Below are 26,861 nucleotides of genomic sequence, written 5' to 3'. Positions count from 1 at the left end.
GAGGGCAGTTCATTAAGAACTCGTTATGTATTATGTGACAGCGGTTGCACTGACTTTGAACAGTTTCAGAGTTGCTTTTTAAAATCGTAATTTAGGTTGATGAAGCGGAGCTCTTCACGAGAATGTTTCCATAAATTTTGATATTGTTGACTTTTCAGTCATGACGAATTCAATGAATTAGCACCGCCTGCCTCTTACTAAAACTGTGGACTCTCAGAAAGTATCTGTACAAAATTATTGAACTGTCCCTACATTAATAACAGTTAAAAAATATCTTATTATTTATTTTTATTTTTATTACTTATTATTTATTTTTATTTTCACAGAAGGATTATAAATGTGAGGTTATGATCCAAAGGATCCACTTATATGATAAACTACTAACATGTACTCAGGGATCAAAAGTAAATCTCATCGCACATTACAAACAAACATTGCATTAGTATCAAGAGAATCGTAATCGGAAACCAAAGTAAATTTGTCCGTAATTTATTGTTTTGCAAAAAAAATCTAAATGAGTTTTAACCAATCATTTACTAATTTAAAAGGTTACGGACGACGAGGTATAGAAGACACATTTAAAAATATATTACACCAATGTCATGAGGTCGTGTTCCGACCACGTAAATGGTGTGGGAGAGCAAGAGCACGGGGCACGGAAGAATACTGGACGGTGACCGGTGATGTAACTCTGCCCGCAATGTCATGAGGTTGTGTTCCGACCACGTAAATGGTGTGGGAGAGCAAGAGCACGGGGCACGGAAGAATCCTGGACGGTAACCGGTGATGTAACCCTGCCCGCAATGCCATGAGGTCGTGTTCCGACCACGTAAATGGTGTGGGAGAGCAAGAGCACGGGGCACGGAAGAATCCTGGACAGTGATCGGTGATGTAACCCTGCCCGCAATGTCATGAGGTCGTGTTCCGACCACGTAAATGGTGTAGGAGAGTAAGAGCACGGGGCACGGAAGAATCCTGAACAGTGACCGGTGATGTAACCCTGCTCGCAATGTCATGAGGTCGTGTTCCGACCACGTAAATAATGTGGGAGAGCAAGAGCACGGGGCACGGAAGGATACTGACCGTTGACCGGTGATGTAACCCTGCTCGCAATGTCATGAGGTCGTGTTCCGACCACGTAAATGGTGCGGGAGAGTAAGAGCACGGGGCACGGAAGAATCCTGAACAGTGACCGGTGATGTAACCCTGCTCGCAATGTCATGAGGTCGTGTTCCGACCACGTAAATAATGTGGGAGAGCAAGAGCACGGGGCACGGAAGGATACTGACCGTTGACCGGTGATGTAACCCTGCTCGCAATGTCATGAGGTCGTGTTCCGACCACGTAAATGGTGCGGGAGAGCAAGAGCACGGGGCACGGAAGAATCCTGGACGGTGACCGGTGATGTAACTCTGCCCGCAATGTCATGAGGTCGTGTTCCGACCACGTAAATGGTGTGGGAGAGCAAGAGCACGGGGCACGGAAGAATCCTGGACGGTGACCGGTGATGTAACTCTGCCCGCAATGTCATGAGGTCGTGTTCCGACCACGTAAATGGTGTGGGAGAGCAAGAGCACGGGGCACGGAGGAATTCTGGCCGGTGGCCGGTGATGTAACCCCGCCCGGCCCGCCCTTCATTGTCGCGGCTCGTGGTCGAGTTCATCACTCCATACATTGAACACTACAGTAGACATTATAGTTACGGTTACATCCTTCATTATTATTGAGGCGAATCAGCAGAAAATACATCGCGTATACATTGATTTGGGATGTTGACAAAGTGACATATATGAAGGCTAGCTCGTATTTTAGGGCAAATAGGAATGTACGATGAGTAAACTATTAGGTCATTTAGAAATAATATTAAGTTTGAGTGGGCGAGATTCCAGAGAGTATCGAATGTTATGTATGGTTTATATATTTTTGAAACCATTAACAAATTTATCCAGGATTCACTTAACACTAGATACTAACATCCATCAACAGTATATTATACCATAGACAAAGAAACAAGTTAGACAAAATAATCATAGATTCAAATCGTTTGAAAATTTGCCATCACAGGCACGTAAATGTCTTCTAGAGCCTGTCTTTTAAAATATATTTCAAATACTACTATATCTATATAACTCAATGATGACCAGTCGGTATACAAAATTCGAGCATTATAATTATTTTCTATACGATTTTATAAAGTATAATCTACGTTATTTTTATTACTAATTATTGTTATCCCAAACAAGCAATGCCAATCCAATTAGTCCAACAATGTGGATTCCTGTCTTTTGAAGTCTACTGGTAGGCACTAATAATATAATATAATATAATATATAATATTATAATATATATTATATATTATATTTGTTCAATATTATTTATTATCAATTTATTCAATAATCTGGACAACGTTGAAAGAAACCATGTCTTCCAAGAAATTAGTGGATCGTAGTTGACCCAGGAGGATTTAATTTTAATTCTAGCAGCCCTAAGCTAAAATATCTTCAAATTCTCTAGTGATTGGATTTACTGTCCTGGTCTGCTCTTGTTCTACTTATACCGCTTGTAATAATTGTTGAATAAAATCTGTCAACAGTGTCTTTATCAAAGTAGATGATTTCGTTAGTGCAAATAGTTTGAAGTTAGGGTTGACGAAAAGATTGTGTGTTTTATTACAGTAATTTCAAATTTTATATTGCTTAGATTTCAAATCTTAAATTTGGCTGATTTCTTTTCTAATTTCACCTGTAATTATTTATTTTACAATGAATAAGGAGTGTAACATAATATTCCAATCCGATTAGGTAAAGCAATCTGTTTAAATGAGCATAAGTTCTGTTAGTATTTGTGATATTTCCAAGTTTCGAAAAAGTCAATACCGGTACATTTGATAGTTATTGATGGCTGATGTACAAATATGTGTCTCGTAACAGGCTTCGCTGTGGTTCAATGCAAATTTTTAAGTCCATAGCTCATGTCATTATTATTATTATTACAGATTAATCATAAGGAAATGAAATGTAATGTGGTCCTGATATGGATATAGGTATATTCTTATTTCGAAATTCCCTCCAGATTCCGTCTCACTGGTCTTTATAGTAGAGAAAAAGCACATATTGGTCTTCTAAAGTGACGAAATATTAATTGAAAAAGCCTGTTAAATATAATAAACTGTTCCGTAAATATTGTTTTATTACAGCACGACCATATGTTTAATTGGTTTAACCACAATATTCAATTTGTTTACATTTATAGTGTGAAAGCATAAAGCAAGCTTGATGGTAACAACATTTCAAATTTTTCTACAATACAACAGCTGTTGAGCATAGAGTAAAACAATCCAGATACGAAAATTACACTTTCGATTGTACACTTTTAGCAAATATTAAGTATTAGATATGTGGAAGCCAATATTACTATCTAACTTTTACTATAAATTTAAAGACTGATTTTTTAACCTATCTTAGTTGCCTTTTGACAGACGTTGACTTCTTAGAAATGTGGATGTACGAGTATATGTATTTTACTGAGCGGGAAACAAGACAAAATCAACAACGGAACAAATTACAACGGCCATAAATATATACTTTTTGCCAGATTTTCTTGATCGTGGCAACAAGATAAACTCAATATTGGCGTCGGAAGTATATAATTCTCTTAAACCAGCAGTGTTCAAACACGTGCAAAGCCTATGATATTGCGTGCGAAGCCTCGGGTAACTGCTAGTACCAAATAAATTTAAAATCAACTGACTGTACCCTTAACTTGACTGGCAAGGACGAAGTAATGGGCGTAATGAGTGAGAAAATATAGGCTGAAGTGGATTAGCCAAAGAATTGCATCACTAAAAGATGCCCTGTCAAATAAATTGTAAAAATTAGTTACCGTTTCTTATTGCCTGAGACTTGGGACTCAGTACGACAAAGGCACTTTTTGTGTATAATTATATATTTTTGGGTTTGTACTGTGTTTTTAAGCAAGCACCTAATAGTCAAGTCCAAAATTTTACATTTAAAGGATGTCTTGTTAACTTCAAAGTTGTCTTATAACCAAGAGGCCTTCATATTTGGATGCCAGACGAACATCTACTACACAATTCAGTAGTTACTATGTTTCTGGCTCAATTATCTGATAAACAACATACATTTACTTCGTTTGAAGTGACATGAAATACTTACCTGGTGGATAATCGGATATATTTACGAAGCACCAACAAGGCCAAAGTAGATTCCTAAGTTTTAGGATGACATTGGTGTTCGAGAAACGGACCAAACAGACAACTAGAAGATACAGTTTATTGTTCTTGGCTGGAAATAATTAAAAACCGGTTATTCCACTTTCGTAAGTGATGTCCTCACTCCAACTTCCAGGGGACTTGTAACGAAGAAAGGAACATCGTACCTGAAACGTACAAGGAACCGACGTCAAGTTGTCCACTGTAAACAGTTTAAACGTTTTACAACGACTTCTATGTTTTATAACTGCAGTGGGTCTATTAACAGAATTAATGTTGTGGTTTTCGACTTATCTTATAAAAAAACATTTTATTCTGCTCATGATCAAAAAATTCACATCATTTCGAATCAACAATATTCATCTATAGACTATTCTTTTACAACAGATAGTTAAGGACCTTTCTACCTTTGAATCGAAGTTGTCGTAGATCATATCTTGCCTTGGCCTGAGCGTCCATCAATACTAACTACCCTTCTTGCACTGCACCGACCCTCCCATTATTCTATTCGATAAGATACTAGAACGCCATAGTGACAAAAAAGTAGGAAAAGGAGATACGGTAGTTTTCCTTATTTTGTTAACTCAGTGTAGTAGAAACGATCTATTCTGACTGACACTTTCCGGTATACAACTGCTCGAAGCCGATATGCGAAACAACCGGATTGTTTACATGATGAAACTAAAAAATCTCCCCCTAAAGGTGTCTTTCGGGTAGATGAAATAAGGGATAAATCACATCCTCAATTGTATAACCAATTAGTTTGAAAAGTAATAGTTGAAACATAACGGAAATGTAAATTTTTGCGTGTCAATATATTTACCAGTACTTAGTGTATGCTGATCAAAGACAGTAAACTATAAATCCATAGGGATTATTTAAGTATGTTCTGTAATCCCCTCTTGTACAATACATTCTGAATCATTCCTTCCTTTCATGGCAGACATAATATATTACTTGATTCATCATTGTACAAAATGTAATATAATTTTTCTAATTTATAGAACTAAATTGAAGAAGGATAAATACAGTACAAAATCAGTGGTATTGATCCGCTATTAGAAGTACGGCTTTTCAATCATTCCAACAATAGTAGCCTTAATTGGTGATCTTTTGGTAGTCACTCTTGATACATCGAATTGATATATTATTGTGAACAAAAAAACAGAATGTAATAAATACAAATTAAAAATTGAAATAAAACCAAAATTAAATAAATGCATCATGCAGCAGATCATTCACATTCACGTCTTACAAATTAAGATCTCTTTAGTAAAACTGAAAAATTTAGTTGAACGAGATTAATTTTTTGTATAGGTTATTTTCAGCCGTGAGGAGTAAATAGTTCTTCTGGTGCGAAATGGAGGGAACTAATTCAGTGCCGATTAGTTGTACCCTTTGACAAGATCGTGTGACTATTTAGACTAGGACTAATGTGTGGTCCTGGAGGATTCTAGAGTACTTGGAAGTGGAATTTGAAAACAATTCGGATATGCCATATTACTACCATTTGTGGTGGAGTTTGTGAAGAGATTATTCTTGGATGGTAATGAGATTGAAACTAGATTTCAGTAGTTTAAGAGTATATCCAAGGCAAGACTCTGCGTGATTGAGATTTCACATACGATTCCAACGGTCTTCCTTCTTGCCATTGCTTATTGGAATATTTATTAATAACACTTTCTATAAAGTTCATCTATGTTAGCTTAGCTATATTATTACTAACCTATAGGCTTTAAATATTCTAACATTTCACTAATCACTCTCATCGTTCATTCATAATGGCGGTACGAAAAGTACTTACTTTGAAGTATCAAACGTCTAAAGCTGGCAATTGGTAAATTAAGAGACGAATTGTACTAGCAAATAAATTTGTTTGCTATTTAAAATCTTTTTTGTCAGTATATATTTATGTCACTTATTTATTTATTACAATGAATTATTATTGCTATTCGTTAAAACATGTTTTTTTATATGTAAACGGTACCAAATTCATTTAACTAATTTAAAATTTGTTAATAATACAATTTTTTCTATATTATTTTTATTAAATAGTCTCAAAAGGAACCGCTTATTACGGGCTTCTCTCTAATAATATGTGGGGGGTTTCTACATCGGTATTTCTTAATCCATAACCTTGGCTTAAAATGGGAAGCTGATACTTTTAGCCGTCCTATCTGTGCACTGATGTGCAAGCCGGCCTTCTGAATTCTCACGCTTCACTCGACAGCACAAGACTTCCTTTAGATTACTCAAATTACAAGGGCATTCTACACAGTTTGAATTTTTAATAATTTTATTGCGAGTTTTTTTTTGTAAACGTTAATGGTATAGACTAATTCTTCAATGAGGTCCAGTAGACATGACTTACAAAAAGAAGTGGCAACATGCTTAAATATGTGTATGAGACTTTCAAGGTAATTAATGTAGACAAGTGAGTTCAATTAATAGATTAAATGTCACAAAATGTTTTGTTTTCTTTGTTTAATGCACATTACTAACTACTTAATTTAAAGGCTAACGACTGTTACTGACTCCATTGTATAATTTGCATGCTACAAAAATAAAATTACGTTTCTAAAACGGATAACTGATTATTTGAGGGTCGCCGAAATGCAAGATGACGCTTTGACTAAATGTAACAAATAAAAGGTGTACCAAGGTAAATTCTCACAAGATATAATGTGTGTATCCAATCCAAACCAGACAAATGTTACAAAAAAAGAAAAGAACGTAAACAGAGTTCCAGCAGCATAACTTAAGACCTCTACGATACAATTACCTTCAATATATTGGAATGCTATTACTCTTCAACTTGAAGACGTAACATTCTGTCATAAAACTATCTCGTTTAACTATTTTAGATTAATCTAGTAGATGAAAGGAGTAAAAAAATCTTGTAAACGATTTGATGATTTGAGACTCGATTACTGAGAGTTGAATTTGTCACGCAAATTGTTGAAGGTGGATGGATGGATGTTGAACCACACCACCTCGCATCTGAACTAACTGTTGGTCATTATGGAAGCCGGAAGTGGATCACTCTTTCCTGCAGCCAGATTACAAGCATTACGGCATTGTTAGGTTACACCGTCGCTGTGTAATTGGCGGTATGTCTGTAACCGGGTCAGGAGGTGCAGCGGCGGATCACCAGATTGACATGAGAACGGGATCACCACCACAGCCGCGCTAGGTGTAACTGTTACTAAAACTAATGCTAGCCAACTGGCAACGGAACCATTCCCAACCACAGGCTAGACTTTATCCTTGTGACGCATTGATAATCCAATGTTGCTAGTAGTCAGATCTTTCTTTTTCACTCAAACAATTCAATCTCCTTCACCACACAATCAGATCAACGTTATACTTGTACCGAATGGATGAAACACATAAGGTTTGGATACCGCTGAGGTTGTAGTAATGAATACTCGATTTTCAAAGTTTACTTATATGTTTAATTGTGGCATATAAACATAAAAGCACTACTTCTAGATGCTAAAAATAAAATAATGTATTGCCACGTTGCTGCCAAATAGAGTGATAATGAACTAAATGATATAATGGGTGTGGGCCTAATGGTTCCAATGTTCTATGGGAATTTTACGTACGAACTTAATAATTATTTAAACTTTAAAAATTGACTTATCTTCACGTTGATGTCGACTCACAAGCGCGGGCGTTAGCATCTTAGCTCGACATTGCAGCTGTGGTCGGAAAAAGTGAAGATTAGTTAAATAGATATCTAAACATAAATGCTGGAAGCACTCGAAGTTGAAATCAGAGACTCGAAGTTAAATCAGAGACTCGGTTGAACTCGCTAACATAGCGCGCGAGATGTTACTTAGAAGCAGGAACGGCAGCTACAAAGTTCACGAGAGTACAAATTAATACGCGTACCAATTAGGTTATTAATGCGCCAAGAATGTAGTTCCAAGAACATGGGATGTAACTTATATTAACCAGTAACGAGTAACAGGGTTGCGAAAATATCTATTATATAAAAACATCTAAATAACAGTACAATATGTGATATTCCAAGTAGTTTACTAATTTGTTAATAAGTTTATCTTGTTGGAAGACTTTGTTAGCTAATATTGCAAATAAGAGGCAAACTTCGGTTGTGAAATTATTTTGTTTCATGCTTTTGCAACCTTTATTCATAGATTAAAGATGAGCTCATGCGTTTGAGTTACGAATACCGAGAGTTGACTATGTCACTTAATTAGCTGTGAAACCAATGATATGCAATAAAACCTCTTTAATTCATTTTAAAAGAAGAAATAAGACGTTGTTGCTCATAGTGGCTAAAGGGTTAAACTGATTTAAAAGATTTATCTGTTTCCTTTGTTTCAGAAAAGGGTAAATAAAAGAGTGGCCATATTGAATTTATGAATATTGTGAAACTGTTTGCAGGACCTGAGGCAGCAGCTGACAGCTCAAGAATGGGTGGCTCTTGTAGGTCGAGAGGAAACAGGTTAGTTTTAGGATACATCTAGAAATGGAAAACTTTATTGCCAGGAACATATGTGACCAGTTCATGGAGCTTTCTTAAAAACGTTTTTCATTCTTATTCAAGGCCTATATATGACCGGGTGGTTTCAATGGATTTTGAGGTGGTTTGTAAATGAAAGTTGGATGTAACTTAAAGTGTTCATGTAGCTTTACAGAGTAATCACGTTTTTACAAGACATCTTGGTGTTTATCTACTAAAGCTTAAAGATAAATAGTTTTCTTTTTAGTTCAGCTGAAACATCAGAAGTACCAAGATTCATATCCGGAGGTAAATAAATTGCTATGACAGCATTGAGGTAAGGGTGAAGATGATTGTAAGGCATTATAATATACGATTGTAACCACCATCCACACGACAGCTTTGTAGAGCTAGATATATTACAAAGCTAACGAATTATCGTCTTTCAATTAGTTCTGGATATGTTGCCTATATAACTTAAACTACCTCAGTTAGCACATACAATACTATTATTCAATCTGAAACCAAACAGCGTAGCTTGTATTGTTGAATTCTCTCTATCAAATCACCTCCTCGGTGTAACAATTAGATCAGCTTCACCTTTCACCACTTCCACTTTACACGCTTCAATCCCCTTTCTAGACCACTAGACTTTTATCTCTGGCACATTGGCATTCTTTTTCCCATTCGGTAAAAGCAGTAGATTCTACTTTCTATTTTGGTCAATTCACTCGGGATATATTATAAAACCATTAAGGAAGTTTTTATACAGTGGAGAAGAAAAAACATGCATTTAATTGATTGGTTTATTGTATTTATTAGCACTTTTGTGAACGCACAGTACGTTAGTTATATTCCTGATTTTGTCATATTTTTAATATGAACTGCAGCACCATTAGTGCCGTTACCTGTTGCGTTTTATTCTTTGTTATTTTCTTATCCAGTAATTTTCTGCATACATCGCCGGTGTTGCCATTGGCACGTCCTGTAGTTGAGATCACGGACCGAGACGACATTGAGTTATGTATGAAAGTGGTTCTTAAGACATCGTCATGTCACACATATGTGACCATTGCTGCACGACATTGACTCCCTAACATCAAGCATCATGCGGACCTCCACCCTTCGGCCTACGTATTCACTAGTATGTACAGGGTTGCTGGTAGGCCACGACTGATTTTGCGTCTATGAAGAATATTATTCATAACTTCAAATTCATGGCTATGACAACATTGAGGTGAGGGTGAAGTTGGTGCATTATAATGTACGATGTAATCATCATCCACACGACATTGACCCCGGACTTGCTGTAATCGTGTATCAAATGGCCTTCATGTACATTTGCACGTACTTCATAGATCAACTGATCTTGGATATATAAACATTTATGTTAAATCGAGACTCAAAAGACATGGACGTTTGGGTAAAAGTTGTGATTACGAGATCATATTGTATTAAACGCATTCCGTTAAGATCCCGATCTGTTCACTGGTAACCCTTTCCCTTCTTATATAAAGGCCAGAATTACCAGTCGATGTGGGCGACTGTGTTTTTTATGCGCAATACCGGATATGTTTACCTACAAAACATGTAACACGTTCAAACAATGTCCTGTTTTCAAAACTAAATAACACTTTTTACACAGTCGTACATATGTTTACTTTTACTCCATGATATGGGTTTTTATTTTATTGGGCCTTTGGTAAAACAAAATATTTTTTAGCCTGCATAGCTTTTACTAATATGCAAACTTACTTAGCTTTGCGTCCAAGAGTATACTACAGGGCTCCGTGGAAAGTAACAATATGTATATAAGCATAGTCTATATTGTATTTCATTATTTTAAGAATATTGTTAATCGATGGAACAAAAATATAGATAGAAAATCTCTTTATACGAACGTATATTATATATACTTAATATAAGATAATACATTTTATATCCTTTACTACAACAATTAGCTTAAAAACTCAGCAAAGGTTTCATTAGTACCCGTAATATGCACTCCACCAAAACTTTTCAATCACACCACACTCTTTAAAGCTTCTGGATCTTTGAAGTGAGATAGAATGGGTTGAAGAGATTATGGACATTTATTCCGATATCTATAACAAATCTTAGGCGATGGTTAAGACATCTTGTCAATCTGACGTTGTCTTCATTGGATATCTCAGTTTCGGGTCTAGTAGACTGTGACAATATAAGGTTTGAAGATAAGTATTTCTGTCAATTATCATAGAGTACAAAAACTATAGACAAACCACACCGTTAGTTCGATCTCTCTAAATATTTGTTGAAGCCAATGGGCTAACAGTCTCTAAACAGTTTGGCTTGTTACAGAGTCAACTAACGTCTCCTTAGATATTTGAAATATCCAACGAGAGATCCTTTTGCAACTACAAATATAATCTCGTAATAATAATTTTGGCCAGTAGTCTATCGGGACGGGCAGAATGAAACTTAAAATGGGGTAGGCCTGTCCTTTAAAAATGTTATAAAATATTTTAGAATAATATAGGCTGTAACAAAACTGTCGCAAGTAAAAAGAAACGAATATGATTTCTAACATTTGCCATTGATATATGTTACAAAATGTACAAAACATATAACGATGGTAAATCTTCATAATCATATTATTTGTTCAAACCTTCCATCGTCAATAACGAACTTTACACAAAGAATATTATAATATCCCTACATGTATCTCAGTAAAATAAAACTAACTGACATAATTAATTTTATCTTGGAAATACAAATTATAATTTAAAATGTCGTATGACTTACCGCTTTAGATTCAGATATTCAATTTCAGACAGATTCTGAGTTAGAGACTTTAACGGTTGGTTGGACAGTAGCCCTCAACAGATCGAGTCACTTTCTTTTTTCTTATCATAAAAATATGATCTGCATGATGTGATTGTACAGCTGAGTGACCACTAAAAGTACTCAAGGAACAATGGATCTGTCTTTCCTTTTAGTTGGTTCTCATGTGAAAATAATATTGCGTGGACGAGTTTCCTCAACACAAGACTATCGCTCCACTTTCCATAGTGTTATGAGAACGTTACTTTACTCCACTATACGTCTAATGCCTTTTGGTTTCGCAATAATCAAATTATTGACAAAATCATACTATAAATTACTTAAGAGATGAAATTCATTTATTTTGCATCAATAAGTTATTATGTTCTGAAACGAGATTTTTAGGCCTACTGAAATTATTTTCTAAATATTATAGTGCAAACGTTCCACATAGTCGTTTTTGTATCGGTCACTTTCTTCAGATGCTGAATTTAATCAATTATTAGTAATAAAGGTAAGGACTATAACAAAAATACATATTTGGAATGACAATGTTCATGTCATGCAGCAATTTAAAATTTTTTTTCCAGACAAATAATATATAAATAAATCAATACAATTTTTTTTAAATTGTATTTTTCATTGGTATTTCCCAGGTATACTTAATCAGATAAATTTAGTTTTAATGAGCTAGTAGTTAGTTTTAAAATGTTGTTTCATCCTTATTTAACAAAACCTATTACAATTCTTACAATGATTATGTTATCTGCGTATAATTGTACACTACACCAGAATAAGATAAATTTCATAATTAATATTATATCTTAATAACTGGAAACACCAGTAGTAAATTCTGGTGGATAAGTTCCCATTACTTACGGAAACTGTCCATTCAATCTCTAACTCAACATAGCAACTGTGTTTTATTGGGACAAAACGGGGGAAATTTAAGTGGAGATGATACATTCTAACACAATATTTTTTAATTTAAAAGCCATACGGTTGTTATATTTGGTATTTTTTTCGGTGCGGATACTCGGATTTCGCCAAAAATATTATAGTCCGTCCCAGCATTATTATTGTTACTCGTATACTCACCAGTTTACAACTCCACTCTTTTTCTGTTGCTCTGTAATATTTTTATACGAAAGTCAATAACTTTTATAAACAGAGTAACATGGTTATGCATCTGTACAGGATGGAAATAAATTATCAACATTTTATATAATCAAAAATTGATATCATTAGGGTAGTCATTAGGCAACTAAAGCGTGTTTAGATTTTCACCCTTTCACGAAATTAAGGAGGAGGAAGGAAATGGGACAATTAAACATTGTCAAATCACCATCATATGAACCATCATATTAACTAATTCGTCGCAGTACGAACCACCTTAATGAGACAACCTGATAATATACCTCGCTATTCATTGCAGTCAATGTGTTAAGCTTTAATTTGTGGATTCTTTCCAATTATTTATAAGCTGGCCCTTATTAAGAATTGTTTATTAAGTCAGTTTTCAGAATTGCGTTAGGACCTATAAATCAAAATACAAACTGAGTCAATACACGTTTTAGCACGTTTCAATTCATGCTGATACTCGTATTTATTATCACTGGTGGTCACAAAGTATATGACTGTAATAGTCATGTTGTGTTTTCAATTAAAATTTCAGTGCAGAGAAATATTGTTTGAAAACTTGATTAGTAAAGTACGAAGATGCAGTAAGACTTCCTAGGTGTGCAGGAGGCGGAGATCGTCGTGCCGGAGTTCAGAGGCCTTCACACCGACATTGACCTGGGAGACTCACCTGCCCTCACCCAAGGCTCACGATATTCTCGTACATCTCTGTGGTTTATCGTTGTTTTAATCTAATAATATTGTTAATGTGTCTTCGCTGTGGTGTCTGAACATCTACAATGTTACCCAGTCATGTTACATCCTTTAAGAACTAGTAGGTGATTTATTCCTTATCTCCCTGTTCTAAAACTTCTTTATCTTTGTTTAATTTTGTGCCTTTATTCAACTAGCCTCTCTATTAATGTAAGTGTGTAAACAGGTGACGATACTAGGCAATTCAGTTACTTCCATGGCTATAAATTACAAATCTTCTGATTTATTCATAAAGTAGAACACGTCTATCCAATAGTTTTTAAAATTCCTAGGGTTTCAAAAGTGCACGCCACAGTTATTCCACTATAAGGTAAAATGGCTTTCTCATTGCTAAAGAGAGCACATGGCCTCTAAGAGTGTCAGACATCAGCATCTCTTATAGCGAAGTCAACACCGGATCTGATGCAACGTGTTTGTGAGCTTCTAGTACAGAAGTTGTCAATTGATAACAGTTATAATACAATATTTCCTTCTTTTCACAGATTACTGCATGATAATAAATTGATGGTAAAAGATAAACTGACAAGTTCCTCATCAATTACATATATATTACAATTACATATCTAAATTTCAGCTTCACTTTGAAAAATGCTCCCCGAAATACGATATTAAATTAGCACAATAAGTAAATAAACCTATGAACATTAAACTTCACGAAGAAGAAAGCAGAATATATTATTGACACTTCTGAAGAATCGTATTTAAAACTTAGGTCCCGATCTGTCTTTGTTTGAATTTTGATGAAGCATCGAGTATTCACTGTCCACTACCCAGTAGTAAGCAATAAGGTACAACGAGCGTTGATATTGTTAGCGAGTTCTTATTGTGGGTATGGGGTTTCTGCAGTTGGCTTTAAAAAACAGTGTAATTTCTATTTCGTGCAATTCTAACAAAGGTTAAAGAATGATTTTATGAACTAATAAGTAAAAGATAAACAAAATCATCTGACCCATTAGGTTAGAAAAGGATTTTTTAATTAGTGTTTTGACCGGTGTAAAAATAAATTTTCAATTATGTACCAGTTATAACAATAAATACTTAAAATTTAATAATTAGTTAAAGCCTACCTCTTTCTTATTTTTTAATTCATAACATATTACTTTTTTAATATACCATATTTTGTATTTATGACTAGATACAATTAAATTTGAAACAGTAAATTTCAAACATAATATGATATTTTTGTATACATGTATTCTAGTGTATTATCGCATATTTATGACGAGTTTCATATTCGTTTATATGTTGTAAATATTGTCTAAACCAAGAAGCTGCAGTTCAAAAGGTTTTAGCATCCACTTTTGTATAGGCTTTAGTCCCCATGAGGGGAGTGACGTGCCTCTCCCTTGAACTAATTGGCAGAGAGTGGTCGAACATCGAAGATATGAATAATAGTTTGTTGAGTTCGTTACTGAAAATGTAATCTCCTTGGCAATACACGGCTCCAAGGTCCTAAGACATTTAATCTGTTCACTGTTATTTCTAGAGAAAGGTAAGCTGTAGCCGTACCGCTATTAATTAACTTTAATTGAACAACAAGGAATGTTACTTTCCGTTTGCGCACTTTCAGTTTCCGGTCCGTGCGCCACGGACTAGTGTTACTTTTATCTGATAACAAGTGCGTTGTCCGTCCCATAACTGTGGTTATTGTCGGCACAGGCACGAACACCAGCAGGGACCGGAAGTGAATGTGTTGCTAATGTAGAGGCAGGTCATAAGTTTAAGATATCACGAGTCTGCGATTTTTCTCTAGTGTTTAGCAATTGTCTTCTACTGTAGTCCATTCTTTAGTCTGAGCGTTTTGCAAAGCCACTTCTAGTAAACTACTGGCAAAAAATAACCGAATTAACCATTTTTATTTTATTAATGCGACATCGTCCATATGTGTCTCCAAGAGACATGGACTAGTGATGAAAGTGGTAAAATACTGAACACTTTGTCAGAGTACACGTTGGTGCCTGTATATTCACGTACCCAACGACGTGACGCAACTTGCGGATGGTATTGCCATTTTTTAGAAGTCATGGTAAAATATATCTTTTCCAAAATATATATATATATATATAGTGCTCGGAAAATACTTTTGAATATTCAGACATTGAAATGAACAGTTTATTATATTGTATCCTTGAACAGAAATTCGAACAGTTGTTAACGCAAATTAATAAAAAAGGAAGATACGCTAACATTTTTAGTAAAAATTTAAAAATAAATATTTTATTTAAAATAATCCGCTGATTTAAAAAATGTAATTAAAACTTTTAGTCTACAAAAACGCTTTATAGAGCCCACAAGAATGACGAAATAGACTTCAACCAGAACTGATAATATTATAACAAATTTTGCTACAATCCAGACATGTGCATTTCAATCCAGTTTATCAGATCATAAATTGCCATTTTTATCATATGCAGTTGCAAAATAAGCCCGTAAAGCAAACAAAAAATCTATATTTAGGAGATATTTGACGCAATAGGCATCAACAGTTTTGTATTACAATTGAGTTGTAGACTGGACCATTCTAAAATTTATTGTTTTTAACAACTTAAGATGATATTTTTCTTTCTTTTTCTTTTATTCACATACGTTTCAAAATAAGCTACGTTTTGCTCTCGGATAATTTTGGGTATCAAGGTGTCTGTGACCGCAAGAGATTCCTAAATGAGACCCAGCGTGCTGTTAATTGTCCTGAACTTACCGGTAATTACAATAAATATTGTAATGTCTAAAAAAGCGTAATTCTTTCCTTCCACCATATATATCTTTAAAATATTGTTTTTATAATTTTTTTATAAATTCAATAGTAAACTATTTTATCTAAATCATGTAATCCATCACTTTATAGGTATGGGTTGACTTTATTGATACAATAACTCAAATAGATTTTGTCACTTTTATATAAGTATAAATTGTTTCGTTTTTAACGTTGATTTGTAGGGTACTCCTACAGTGGAATTTCATATGTTTAACTTTAGACTTGCTAATATGTTTAACTTGTATGAAGCTAAATAAACATCGGTTCACTGGACGTTGTTTTTCGGGTCAGGATGATGTCTACTATGGAGCGAAACCTCCTACGCAGTCTGTAAGTCTGGTGTATTCCGAAGATCCAGATTATAGTTTGGCTTAACTGCGCTACATCAAACATTAAAAGAAACTTTCATTTCGAAAAAGGCAATTATAATATTCTCCAAATTACAGTACATAAATAAATATTATATACGCTCTTATTTGTCCGTAAATTCTGGAAACTGCCAGTATCAATATCTCTAAAGTACGCGATGAGAATTGCGACAGCTATATGAAACGTATTATCATGAATATCCTTAATTTATATGTGTTCTTAATGCGTAATTTATATGAACAAATTATATATACGTGTGTGTGTGTGTGTGTGTGTGTGTGTGTGTGTGTGTGTGTGTGTGTGTGTGTGTGTGTGTGTGTGTGTGTGTGTGTGTGTGTGTGTGTGTGTGTGTGTGTGTGTGTGTGTATGTCTGATTATATTCTGGATATTGGAAACATTCTTATCATAAATGTCTAAGGTTCTGGTATACTCGAGCTGCTTCTAGATAGCCAAGTAAGATTTATGTTATTTAAAATAATGTTGGCAGTCATTAAGGATGAGATGGCTACAATTAAAAGTTGTCTCTCTGCCCTTTAACCTCGTGTTAGCAGTGTTAACATTGTCAAGTTAAAAGTTAAAATTGGAGCCATTAGTTACGATGCCAGAACTCTTAAAAGCGAGGAAACCATAGCAGAATTGATGAACACACTCGTCATTCTAAGGATGTTATGGTGTACAATTTGAAAGAATCCTCGAATGGCGATCTCGAAACTCAGATGAAATATAATTTGGATTTGGTCACTAACATGTTCTCAAATTTTCACCCACCATTTACTCTAGACAACATTAAAACCTTAAGAGAGTAATATGGTAAAGAGAGACCACTCAAAGTTAACCAACTTTCACTTTGGATGCACTTGATCCAAACAAGGGAGCAGGATTCGATGAAATCCCACCTCTTGACTTGAACTACTGTGCCTCTCATCTTTTCATCTTGTTTTCGAATTTTCTGACTATTGGTGCTGTTCCTTCTCTCCTGAGGCGAGGATTTGTCTTCCCCATCTTCAAGTCGGGAGGCCTTACCGGTGTCAGGAATTATCGACGGATTGAAATGAAATCTGCGATTGCCAAATTTTATAAGTTTTCTTATGAATTTTCTTGACCATTTGTATTTTCACCTCCGCTAGTTTATTTCTTCAGAACAGCATTTTTTACGCTCTCGCTCAACTGTGATGAACCTCCTTGAATTCCATGAATATACCACGTCGTCAATAATTGTTGAGTCGTGCCAGGTCGACTACCTCTCCTTAGACCTCTCAAAAGTTTTCGACAGGGTCAATCACAACACCCTGATTGCCAAGCTGGAGTGCTATGGAGAAACGGCCTCATTGCTGATCCAGATTCCAACCTTTAATTTTATATAGTATTTAGGTATACTGGCCTTATAGTTTATTCATAACAATTGTATTTTAAACCCCAATGACCGACAATGACAATGCCAGAAAACCGTTGCTGATGAACATGTCCTGTTTTGTTTCTGTTTTGCGTTTTATTGCGTACTTGACTTTACTACCAAAATGGACACTGATTTGCCACCTAGTGATATCAGAGAACTTTTAGCTGATGATCAATTTAGTGATGTGAGTGCCAGAAGCCGAAAATTTCCCGCATGATGTGAGCCTAGAAGAATTCTCGTTAAGAAGCGATGAGGTTTATCATTCTAACCTAGATGAATTGATTCTTCAGATGAAGAAAATAGTGGAATTAGAGTATAAATGATTCTAGGCCTAACACACCACAGCCTACATGACTACGTGCTTGCCTGATTGGTTGCTAATAAAAATAGCCTATAGTAGGTTATTGGTCCACAAGGTCGAATTTAAGAACACCATTCTTCCTAAACACTATGTCCCTGAAGAGGTATTAGGCTATAAGTGCAGCTCTATATCTAACTTCTGAACCAAGTGTACGTCGAGGGCAGCCTGGGCATAAAGATAAGATTCTTACTGGACCACTTCAATCTTGTTTCCAAAACCCACTTCAACCCAACACAAAACATCAGCACTGATGAAAGTTTGGTTGGGATGAAAAACAGATGTACTTTTATTCAGTATATGCCGAATAAGAAACAAACAGTTGGGAATAAAAAGGTACTTTTATTCAGTATATACCCAATAAGAAACATAAACAGTTTGGAATAAAAAAATACTTTTATTCAGTATATACCCAATAAGAAACAAACAGTTTGGAATAAAAAAAGTACTTTTATTCAGTATATACCCAATAAGAAACAAACCGTTTGGAATAAAAAAGTACTTTTATTCAGTATATACCCAATAAGAAACAAACAGTTTGGAATAAAAAAGTTTGAAGCGTGTGAAAGTCAGACTAGTTATGTAGTACACGTAGAGCTCTACACAGGTAACGACTATCTAGAACACAGGTCTGAACCGTTTGTTCACAAAGTAGTTCCTAGAAATTTTAGAGAAAAGTCAGTTGCTGAACAAAGGATATCACATTTTCACAGACAACTTCTAAATAAAACCTGATCTAGCAGACGCCTTATTGGCAAAAAAACATTTATGATGGGTACAGTCAACAAAAATTCCAAAACTTTTCAAAATGCCTTGTAGGACACAAATTAAACAAAGGAGAGAGGCCCTGCTTTAGAAAAAATAGAACATTAATAGTAGGATTCAAAAAAAATCTAAGGGCAAAAACGTCTACTTGCTCTCAACCGCTTATCATGCAGAAAATGTAAATGTATGGAGCAGAAAAGGGATCAATTCTGTAAAACCACTAGTAATTAACAAGTACAATCTCTACATAGGAGGTGTAGACACAACTGACAATTCCATCTATCATGTTTCTTGATCTAGGCCTACTACACAATACTGGAAAAGACTCTTTACAAATATTCTCGACTTACGTCTTCTAAACTCTTATATTCTCTACTCTAAGAACACTGACAAATGTTTCTCTCGTTCCTACAAGAGAATATATCTCTGAGGTTGTAATGGCACTATTGGAACCCTTACAACCAGTTCGTCCACCTCCTGGACCAAGTGGAGATCTTCCTCAACGGATTGCTCATTTACCAGGCCGTAGTGAAAGACTTTGTGCAGTGTGCGGACACCCCAAAAAAGGACAAAAGTCACTTCTGGTGCCCAGCTTGTAATTGTGGGGTTCATAGGGAGTGTTTTCCTCACTTGGAAGAAAGAGGAAGAATGAGGTTGACTCTGATACTGACTAAAATCCAGTAAAAAACATGTGTACATACAACTTTCTATCAGCAATTAATGCGTTTTTTAGGAATAATACGTATAAACCATATATATTTTTGTTCAGAATTAAAATTTAAACATAATGGCTATTTTGGATTTGTGTTAAAAAATTAAATTCAGTAACATTTATTCAGCCTAATATAAAAACGAAAGATTTGTTTTACTTTTGGAATTTAACCCATTGGTTTTTCACACCTATCCAAGGTAAGTGTTTCATATTACTACCATTATATTGTGTGTTCTGGAGTTTAATTTGATATATGATATGTCATACTTATATCATTTACAGTATTTTATATAAATTTTCTTTTGCGAACATACAAACTCAGTAAAAATGTCGAAGAAAAAAAGTACCGCCACTCGGAGGGTTAACAATGTCAGTATTTAGTGAATTGAAAATGCTATGGATCTCAACGAGTGGAAATGTGTCATGATCTCTTTTAAACGTGGCACTAATATAACCACCTACGATAGTTGAAAGTCTATAGATATGATTATGACACTATCATTAACTCCCTTTGAGCATATTCAATATGTCACTGCTCGGGCCAACTCACTTCTGGGATTCATCTTCAGGTCCACTAGAGACTTCAGTTCACCTCAACCAATTTTTGTTTTGTACAAATCGCTTGTACGTTATTTCGTACAAATCTTTGTGCGTTTTTGTACAAATCTTGGAGTACAAGTCCGTTATTTGGTCCCCCCTACCAACTCAACGATGTTAAAAATCTGCGAAGGACCCATGAGAGGTTCATCAGAAAGCTGGCGATCAGACTGGCTATACCTTTTGAACCAATTCTGTGGAAGAGGTGGAGGTCATGTTCCATCTTGCGCTATTGCAGCTAAGACGCCAGTTTCTAATGTGTTTAGTAATATATTTAATTAAAGACGCTTCTTGTAACCCTCTTCAATGTGGTCTATCACCTTCTGGACTGTCTAGGAGGACTATTTGGTAGTGTTAATTTTACTTAAAAGAGAGGAACAATATCTAATATCATGGTAAAGACGGTATCTTCCCACCATCTACTCCCCATAGCGGTCTTTCTCAACTAATTCTAAGTGAAGCAGCCACCAACTTGGACTTCTTTAGTAAGCCTAAATAGTCCTTAAAAAACAATCTGCACTACTTTTTCTTATTATTGTGATTTTTACATCTTGTTATTAATTAGATTTGTATTGCTGTTATTGTATTGTAGATGTGTTATTTTCTTAATCATAGTCAAGTATGTTTTATTTATAGTCAGGTTTGTGTTAGAACCATCTTTAGGTAGTCCTTGTACTTTGTAATATTTTTGTAAAATTGATGAAATCCATTGGTATGAATAAAATTTTTTACGGAATGTAAACCGGAAAACTCAAACGTTAGTCATGACACCGGCTGTATATGGCAACAGTTTTTACAGATTGATAGTGATATGTAGTAATATAATTCGTTAAAGACACTTCAGTGTTATTGTGAATACAGCCGTAATCTAGTGGGTGTTTCTGTAAGTTCATTATAAATTTACTAAACTGAAATTAATAATGCACAAACTCTAGAATTTTGTCAATACATAGGCGGCAATTATGATTACGGACTGAAAACTTAAAAATCATGTCTTTAGATACCAAATGAAGTAAATGTTAACATTATTCAATTGTTTTTAAGTGTGTGAATTGTTGCGTAGTTAGCTCTCTTAACTATAAAGAATATCAACAAGTTTAAATAATGGTTTTATGTAAATGAATAATTCTTAAAGGATAATACTTATTTCAATTTCCTGGTAGTATTAATAATGAATTATGCTAAATCTCTTCAAGCAATATCCAACCAATCTATCGTATACGTTATATGTCAAAAAAAGCTTTAACATGTTTTTACATTTAAAATAATATTCCAATCTAATTTTCTCCTGCAGGATGCTTTTTGCCTCGGAGAGAAGAATATTAATAATAGTACAACGTTATTGTACGGTCAAATCCAACAAGTTAACACTATCACTGTATTGTTCATTTTTAAATACTATTTTTTTTGTCTTAAAATCCTTACACGTAATGCCAAATATACAAGACATAGTAATAAAAATACTTAATTTTACTTCAAGACAAAATGGCCATTATATGAAATAGTTATCTAGGGAACACATTTTAACTGATACGGTATCTTACAGTGTTGGCCTATGATGTGCTGCAGCCGGTGCTGCAACAGTCAGAGAGGAAGCGGCGGTCCTCTGACCCTGCACAGACACTGGTGTTGGAGGCGCCCAAACTTGCCCGCAACTTCACCCTCCAGCTGAGTCCCAGCGCGGACCTGTTGGACCCGAGGTTCGTGCTGCTCAGTCGCCGCGAGGGTCACTCGGAGCCGCTGTCCCTCGACCTCGTGGAACGGGACTGTTACTTCGTCAGTAAAGGGGAGAACCGGGCAGCTATCAGCGTCTGTGGAGGGGTGGTGAGTTGGATACTTCTCGATAACCGTTGTTAAGTTACATTTCCAAACTTACGCTTAGCCCTTCAGAATCTGTATTTTTCATGGCTCTTTAATTCCAGAGGGGTCTGATCAAACCTCCCGGTGACGAGTACTATGTAATAAACCCACTGCCAAAGAGATTCAGCAAGAGATCGTCAGACCCCCCTCACATTATAGTGCGGAAACACCTGAGCCACTTGCACGCCGATAACACGAGCTCCACGGTGGATAATACTTCTGTCTGCGGAGTGCGAGCCGAGGCCGACTCACCGAGCTCAGATACCTGGAGACTGAGGAGATCCGTCGGGGGGCCCGTTCATGTGGAGACCGCCGTCTTCGTCGACAGTGACATGTTCCACCTCATGTCTAATAATTTCCCAGTGGACACCGAGAGAGAAGTCGTGCGCTTCGTCCTTGCTTTGGTTAATGCGGTAAGCGACACACAGATACACATAACTACTATCGAGCAATAAATCACAACACTTTACTTTTAACTTTAACACCAAATGCCGTATGATAATTATTCAAAATTAATTAATCGATTAATGGTTATATAATATAATTACAACTTTAGTACGATATAAGATATCAGTATTTGCATTGATAACATAACAAACATAGTTAAGTGATATATACCTACGTAGCATTCGTCAGAGTGGTTTGTCCCCAATTTCCTCTTAGATTTAATAATCACTCAAATTAAATTTAATAAAAGTCTTACATCCAAGATTTTTATTTTGTCTGCCATTACTATTGGCAAAAAAACATAAGACATTATAAAATTACCCACGTAGTCCGCAACCTACAGGTCGGTCGCAGAACGTCGTTTCACTGTCAATGCTATATACTTCATCAAGTTTAAATTTGTGCAAGTGAGATTATTTTTGTCCGCATAAGAAATAACAATAGTTGGTGGAATTACCTAGTGACAGTCATGGTATGGAACCTAAGAAAGGTATAGATACTCAGCAACGTTAGTTGTGAGGGAGATCGAAATGAGATGGCAGTGAAAGGGTTCAAATATACCAAGAAAATAAATGTTTCCACAAACAGATCTTTTTAGATTGACACACTTTAAAATCAACCGTCAAACAACAAACATTATTTGTACCAGCATCAGCCAAAGAGGTAACAGAATACAATAGCGTTGAACAGCTACAGTGGTAGACAATTAATGTCTTGGAGATCGATTTCATGAACAACTGTTTTATTCTATGAAAACTGGCTCTCGCTTTTGGATTTGTTGTAATGGCTTCCTCAAAACTAACTGTAAGGGTATTTAAATAACTTTAATAGGTTTTTTAACTCAATGATTTAGTATACAATGTTTGAAAAATTTAGACACATCAACTGTTCAGTTCTGAATTCATTGATCATCTGATGATAACATATTTACAGCAATGGCATCATAAATTAATTCTGCGATGTAATTGTATACTAACCTGACCTCATACGATGTATTTCTTTTAGTTATTATGACCAAGCATTTTTAATATGGAGTAATAAACATCAATAATAATATAAACTCATGTGGAAGTATAATTCAAAATATTCATGTTTGCAGTTTACGAACTCGTGAACTTTTTTTCAAACTTTTAGTTTCTCTCACTATTTTCTGGGTTGATCAATTACGAGTACATGTTTAAGATGTATTTAAAATTCTGAAAAAAAAGTTTGGAAATCTTTTAACCAACGACGTACCCAAAGAGATTAATAAATGCATTATGGGAGGGTGAAATAAATCTCGAGGTGACTTCATCTAGTTCATTGAAACAGCACACTACTCTATGGAATTTATAGCTATACTATGTACGCGGTTATCATGTCACTGACCTCAATATGGAATACATTAGTTCCACATGTCATGGTGGCTTCCTGTCCTAGTTTGTGCTAGCCTACTGTTGTTCATAAATTCCCTTGACGTTCCCAATTTCATGATTGATTTCGATGTCCGGTTTTATCCATTCAATATTCTTTTGTAAATGATCTCCTGCAGTTTCACAGTCGTTTTCGACAAAAGCAACAAGCTTAATACCTGAAACTTTCTCTAAAGGTGGCATTAATATTTCCTGAACTTGTAATCTTACAACGAGATCAAAAATAATTTCGGGAATATTACTAACTCCCGATCCATAGGTTGACTTCTGTTTTAGATATTAGCCTATGTTTCACTATACTGGTCTTTGGAGTTACATCTTAGAAAACTGAGTTAGCTCTTTTGGTGTTTGCTACTTTAAATCGGTGGACAACCATTGTCTTATTTAATGTACAAATAAACACATTTCAACAATGAAAATTATAAAAAAATAGTTGAAATATATGAACAACTTAAAGTGTAATGTTCTATGTAAGTAACAAACACCAAAAATGCTCAACATGAGCATCATCTCTAACAAGTCTAACATCAGCCTAACAATTAAGTTTTTGCCAGACATTTACAACAGAGTTCTGGTCCAGGATTCAATAACTTCTGTGAAACATTGCTGGAGTTCATGCATGCCAAAAGATTGTTGTTTGCTATATTCGAGTGGAACCTGATTATATTTGGACAAACAAGTAATACTAAGTGCAAAATCCGGCAAACAAAGGAAATAATGCCATCCACTCTGATTTATAACAAACAAGAAACGTAAAACTGTAGGTTTTAAGCCATACAGTAACACGACCCTTCGAACATAATGTTTGGAGCATTTACTTAATGATCAAAGGGCTTCAAATAACATTTAAATGTATATTAAGTTGTAATCAAAATGATCAACATTTTAAATGTCTTATTGTCACTAGAGACAATTTAACAAATTAAATTAGGGTGCAAAGTTTAAAATACTAAAATTTACAAATTGTGGCTGCAGCAGTGCTATCTACCAGCGAAGTAGAGAAGCCAATTCATTCTAGCGCCTGTGACTCCAACAAACTCTACTTACTAACTATCAGAGTCTGCAGTCTACTAGAATAACATTCACGCGGATTCACGCGTTGGATTTATGTTGCGGTGTCTGGATCCTCTCATGAAGCGGATTTTGCGCGATGGAAAACGCACAATATTTAATTTTTGCAGGCATCGCGTCATGACCTTGCAGTAGTGATGTACGACACGCAGAGAATCTGCTGGTCTGTGTTTGATTAGAAGAAAAAGGAAGAGACGGAATGGGAACTTATACATTCACATAATTATGGAGAGACGCTCTGAGTACCGGATCGTTTAGTGCTCTATTTCAGGAACCTAGAGAAAAGGTGACAACATTTTTGTGGCTTCTCTTGTTTAACTACGTGGCCTCCTACAACATTGGTTACAGCGTGAATCACAAACACGAGAAATTGCATCCAATACATGAAAATTATAGATGTTGAAATTTGGTAAATTTTTAATTTTGTTTGATGTTGTTCTAATAGTGAATAAAGTGTGGCTATATGTGAGTAAGTCTATTTTAAGTTATAATAATATAATATCAATAATCAGATTTGTATTGCTGCAATCAATATAAATTCCATTCATAAACGTCAATTGATTCCATTATAGACAGCTCTTAAAGAATCGCGCAATAACGTTTTACCATGATCGTCCCACACCTCTGAGGGGCACCGAGGACTGTCAGCCGCGTATATAATTTCTCTCCCGTGTAAACACTCCAGTTACAACTTCGGCCCCACGCAGAATCCGCTTGTTATAGAGAGTACGCGGTGTCAGATTTAGATTTATATTCAAATATCCTTTTTTCATAATTTTGTGCAGTGGGTACAATAAATAGCGTTATAGTTAACTAAAGATTTAAAATAATACTATACAACAATGCCATACTCTTTTTAAAAGTTTATAAATACCTACCTTTAACTTAATCACAATAGCTTATAAAATCCTACATTACAGTGCTTATCTAGAGTTATTTTAGGAAACTCCATTCAGGGAGTACGGAGCTAGTTTTACTAAATATTCCCGTAGATCATTCTTACATTTAATTGAGTTAGATTCAAAAAGACATTATCTTGGAAGATGGAACAAAAATTAGGTTCCCATAATCTGTTCTCTTTTTGAAGAATTCTAAATTATGTGGTTCTACCGGCCTATTCAATCGTGTCTAATACGGATGAACGTTGTCACAAAAACTGTGATCTTCAAGTTGTTTTACATACATTACAGTATCCAAAATTTAAAGGGTATATTTCGTTAATATTTTTCAGCACACAAATAAGTTATTAACAGATTCATCGCTTTAAAAACCATACATATAATTCCAAACGCCTTTTTTGTTCCAAAAAATTGTACCTACATTTTTCTTTGTCGTTGCTCCATAAATGCTTATTCCCAAGGATAAGTGAGAATGAATTAAGGAATAATAAACTGTCATTTGCCTCAAGGCAAAAAAACCGGATGACATTTGACTAACAACTAATATATATATATATATATTATATATATATATATATATATATATATATATATATATATATATATCCCAACTTAAATCGGCATCAATGAAAAGTCCCACACGTTTTGTCACTTCTAACTACTTGTTCTAATTTATTGTCATTTAAATAGATATCTGGTTTTAATTTTGTCCTTGTTTGTTGTGTTCGAGTACGATATCGGGCGGAGGTTCGTGTTGAAGCTCCCATGCTCTCCAATGCCCATTAACATTAAAGGCGCGTTCTGCGCGGCGAAAATTCGCCTC

The 26,861-nt window shown here is 35.1% G+C and overlaps 1 protein-coding gene across 1 annotated transcript in view; it reads left to right on the top strand.

Annotated features, from left to right (window-relative positions):
- The window catches only part of LOC124354691 (A disintegrin and metalloproteinase with thrombospondin motifs adt-1-like), a 58,604-nt gene that overhangs the window by 19,556 nt on the left and 12,187 nt on the right, over window positions 1–26,861 (top strand). The window contains exons 2-4 of the mRNA XM_046805331.1: window positions 8,645–8,705; window positions 21,896–22,173; window positions 22,272–22,622. Of these exons, the coding sequence (XP_046661287.1) occupies window positions 8,645–8,705; window positions 21,896–22,173; window positions 22,272–22,622 (690 nt within the window). The remainder of the gene's footprint in view (window positions 1–8,644; window positions 8,706–21,895; window positions 22,174–22,271; window positions 22,623–26,861) is intronic.

The sequence above is a fragment of the Homalodisca vitripennis genome, chromosome 2 (assembly GCF_021130785.1).
Source record: "Homalodisca vitripennis isolate AUS2020 chromosome 2, UT_GWSS_2.1, whole genome shotgun sequence".
Taxonomy (NCBI): Eukaryota; Metazoa; Arthropoda; class Insecta; order Hemiptera; family Cicadellidae; genus Homalodisca; species Homalodisca vitripennis.
This window is presented reverse-complemented; position numbering and strand designations above follow the sequence as displayed.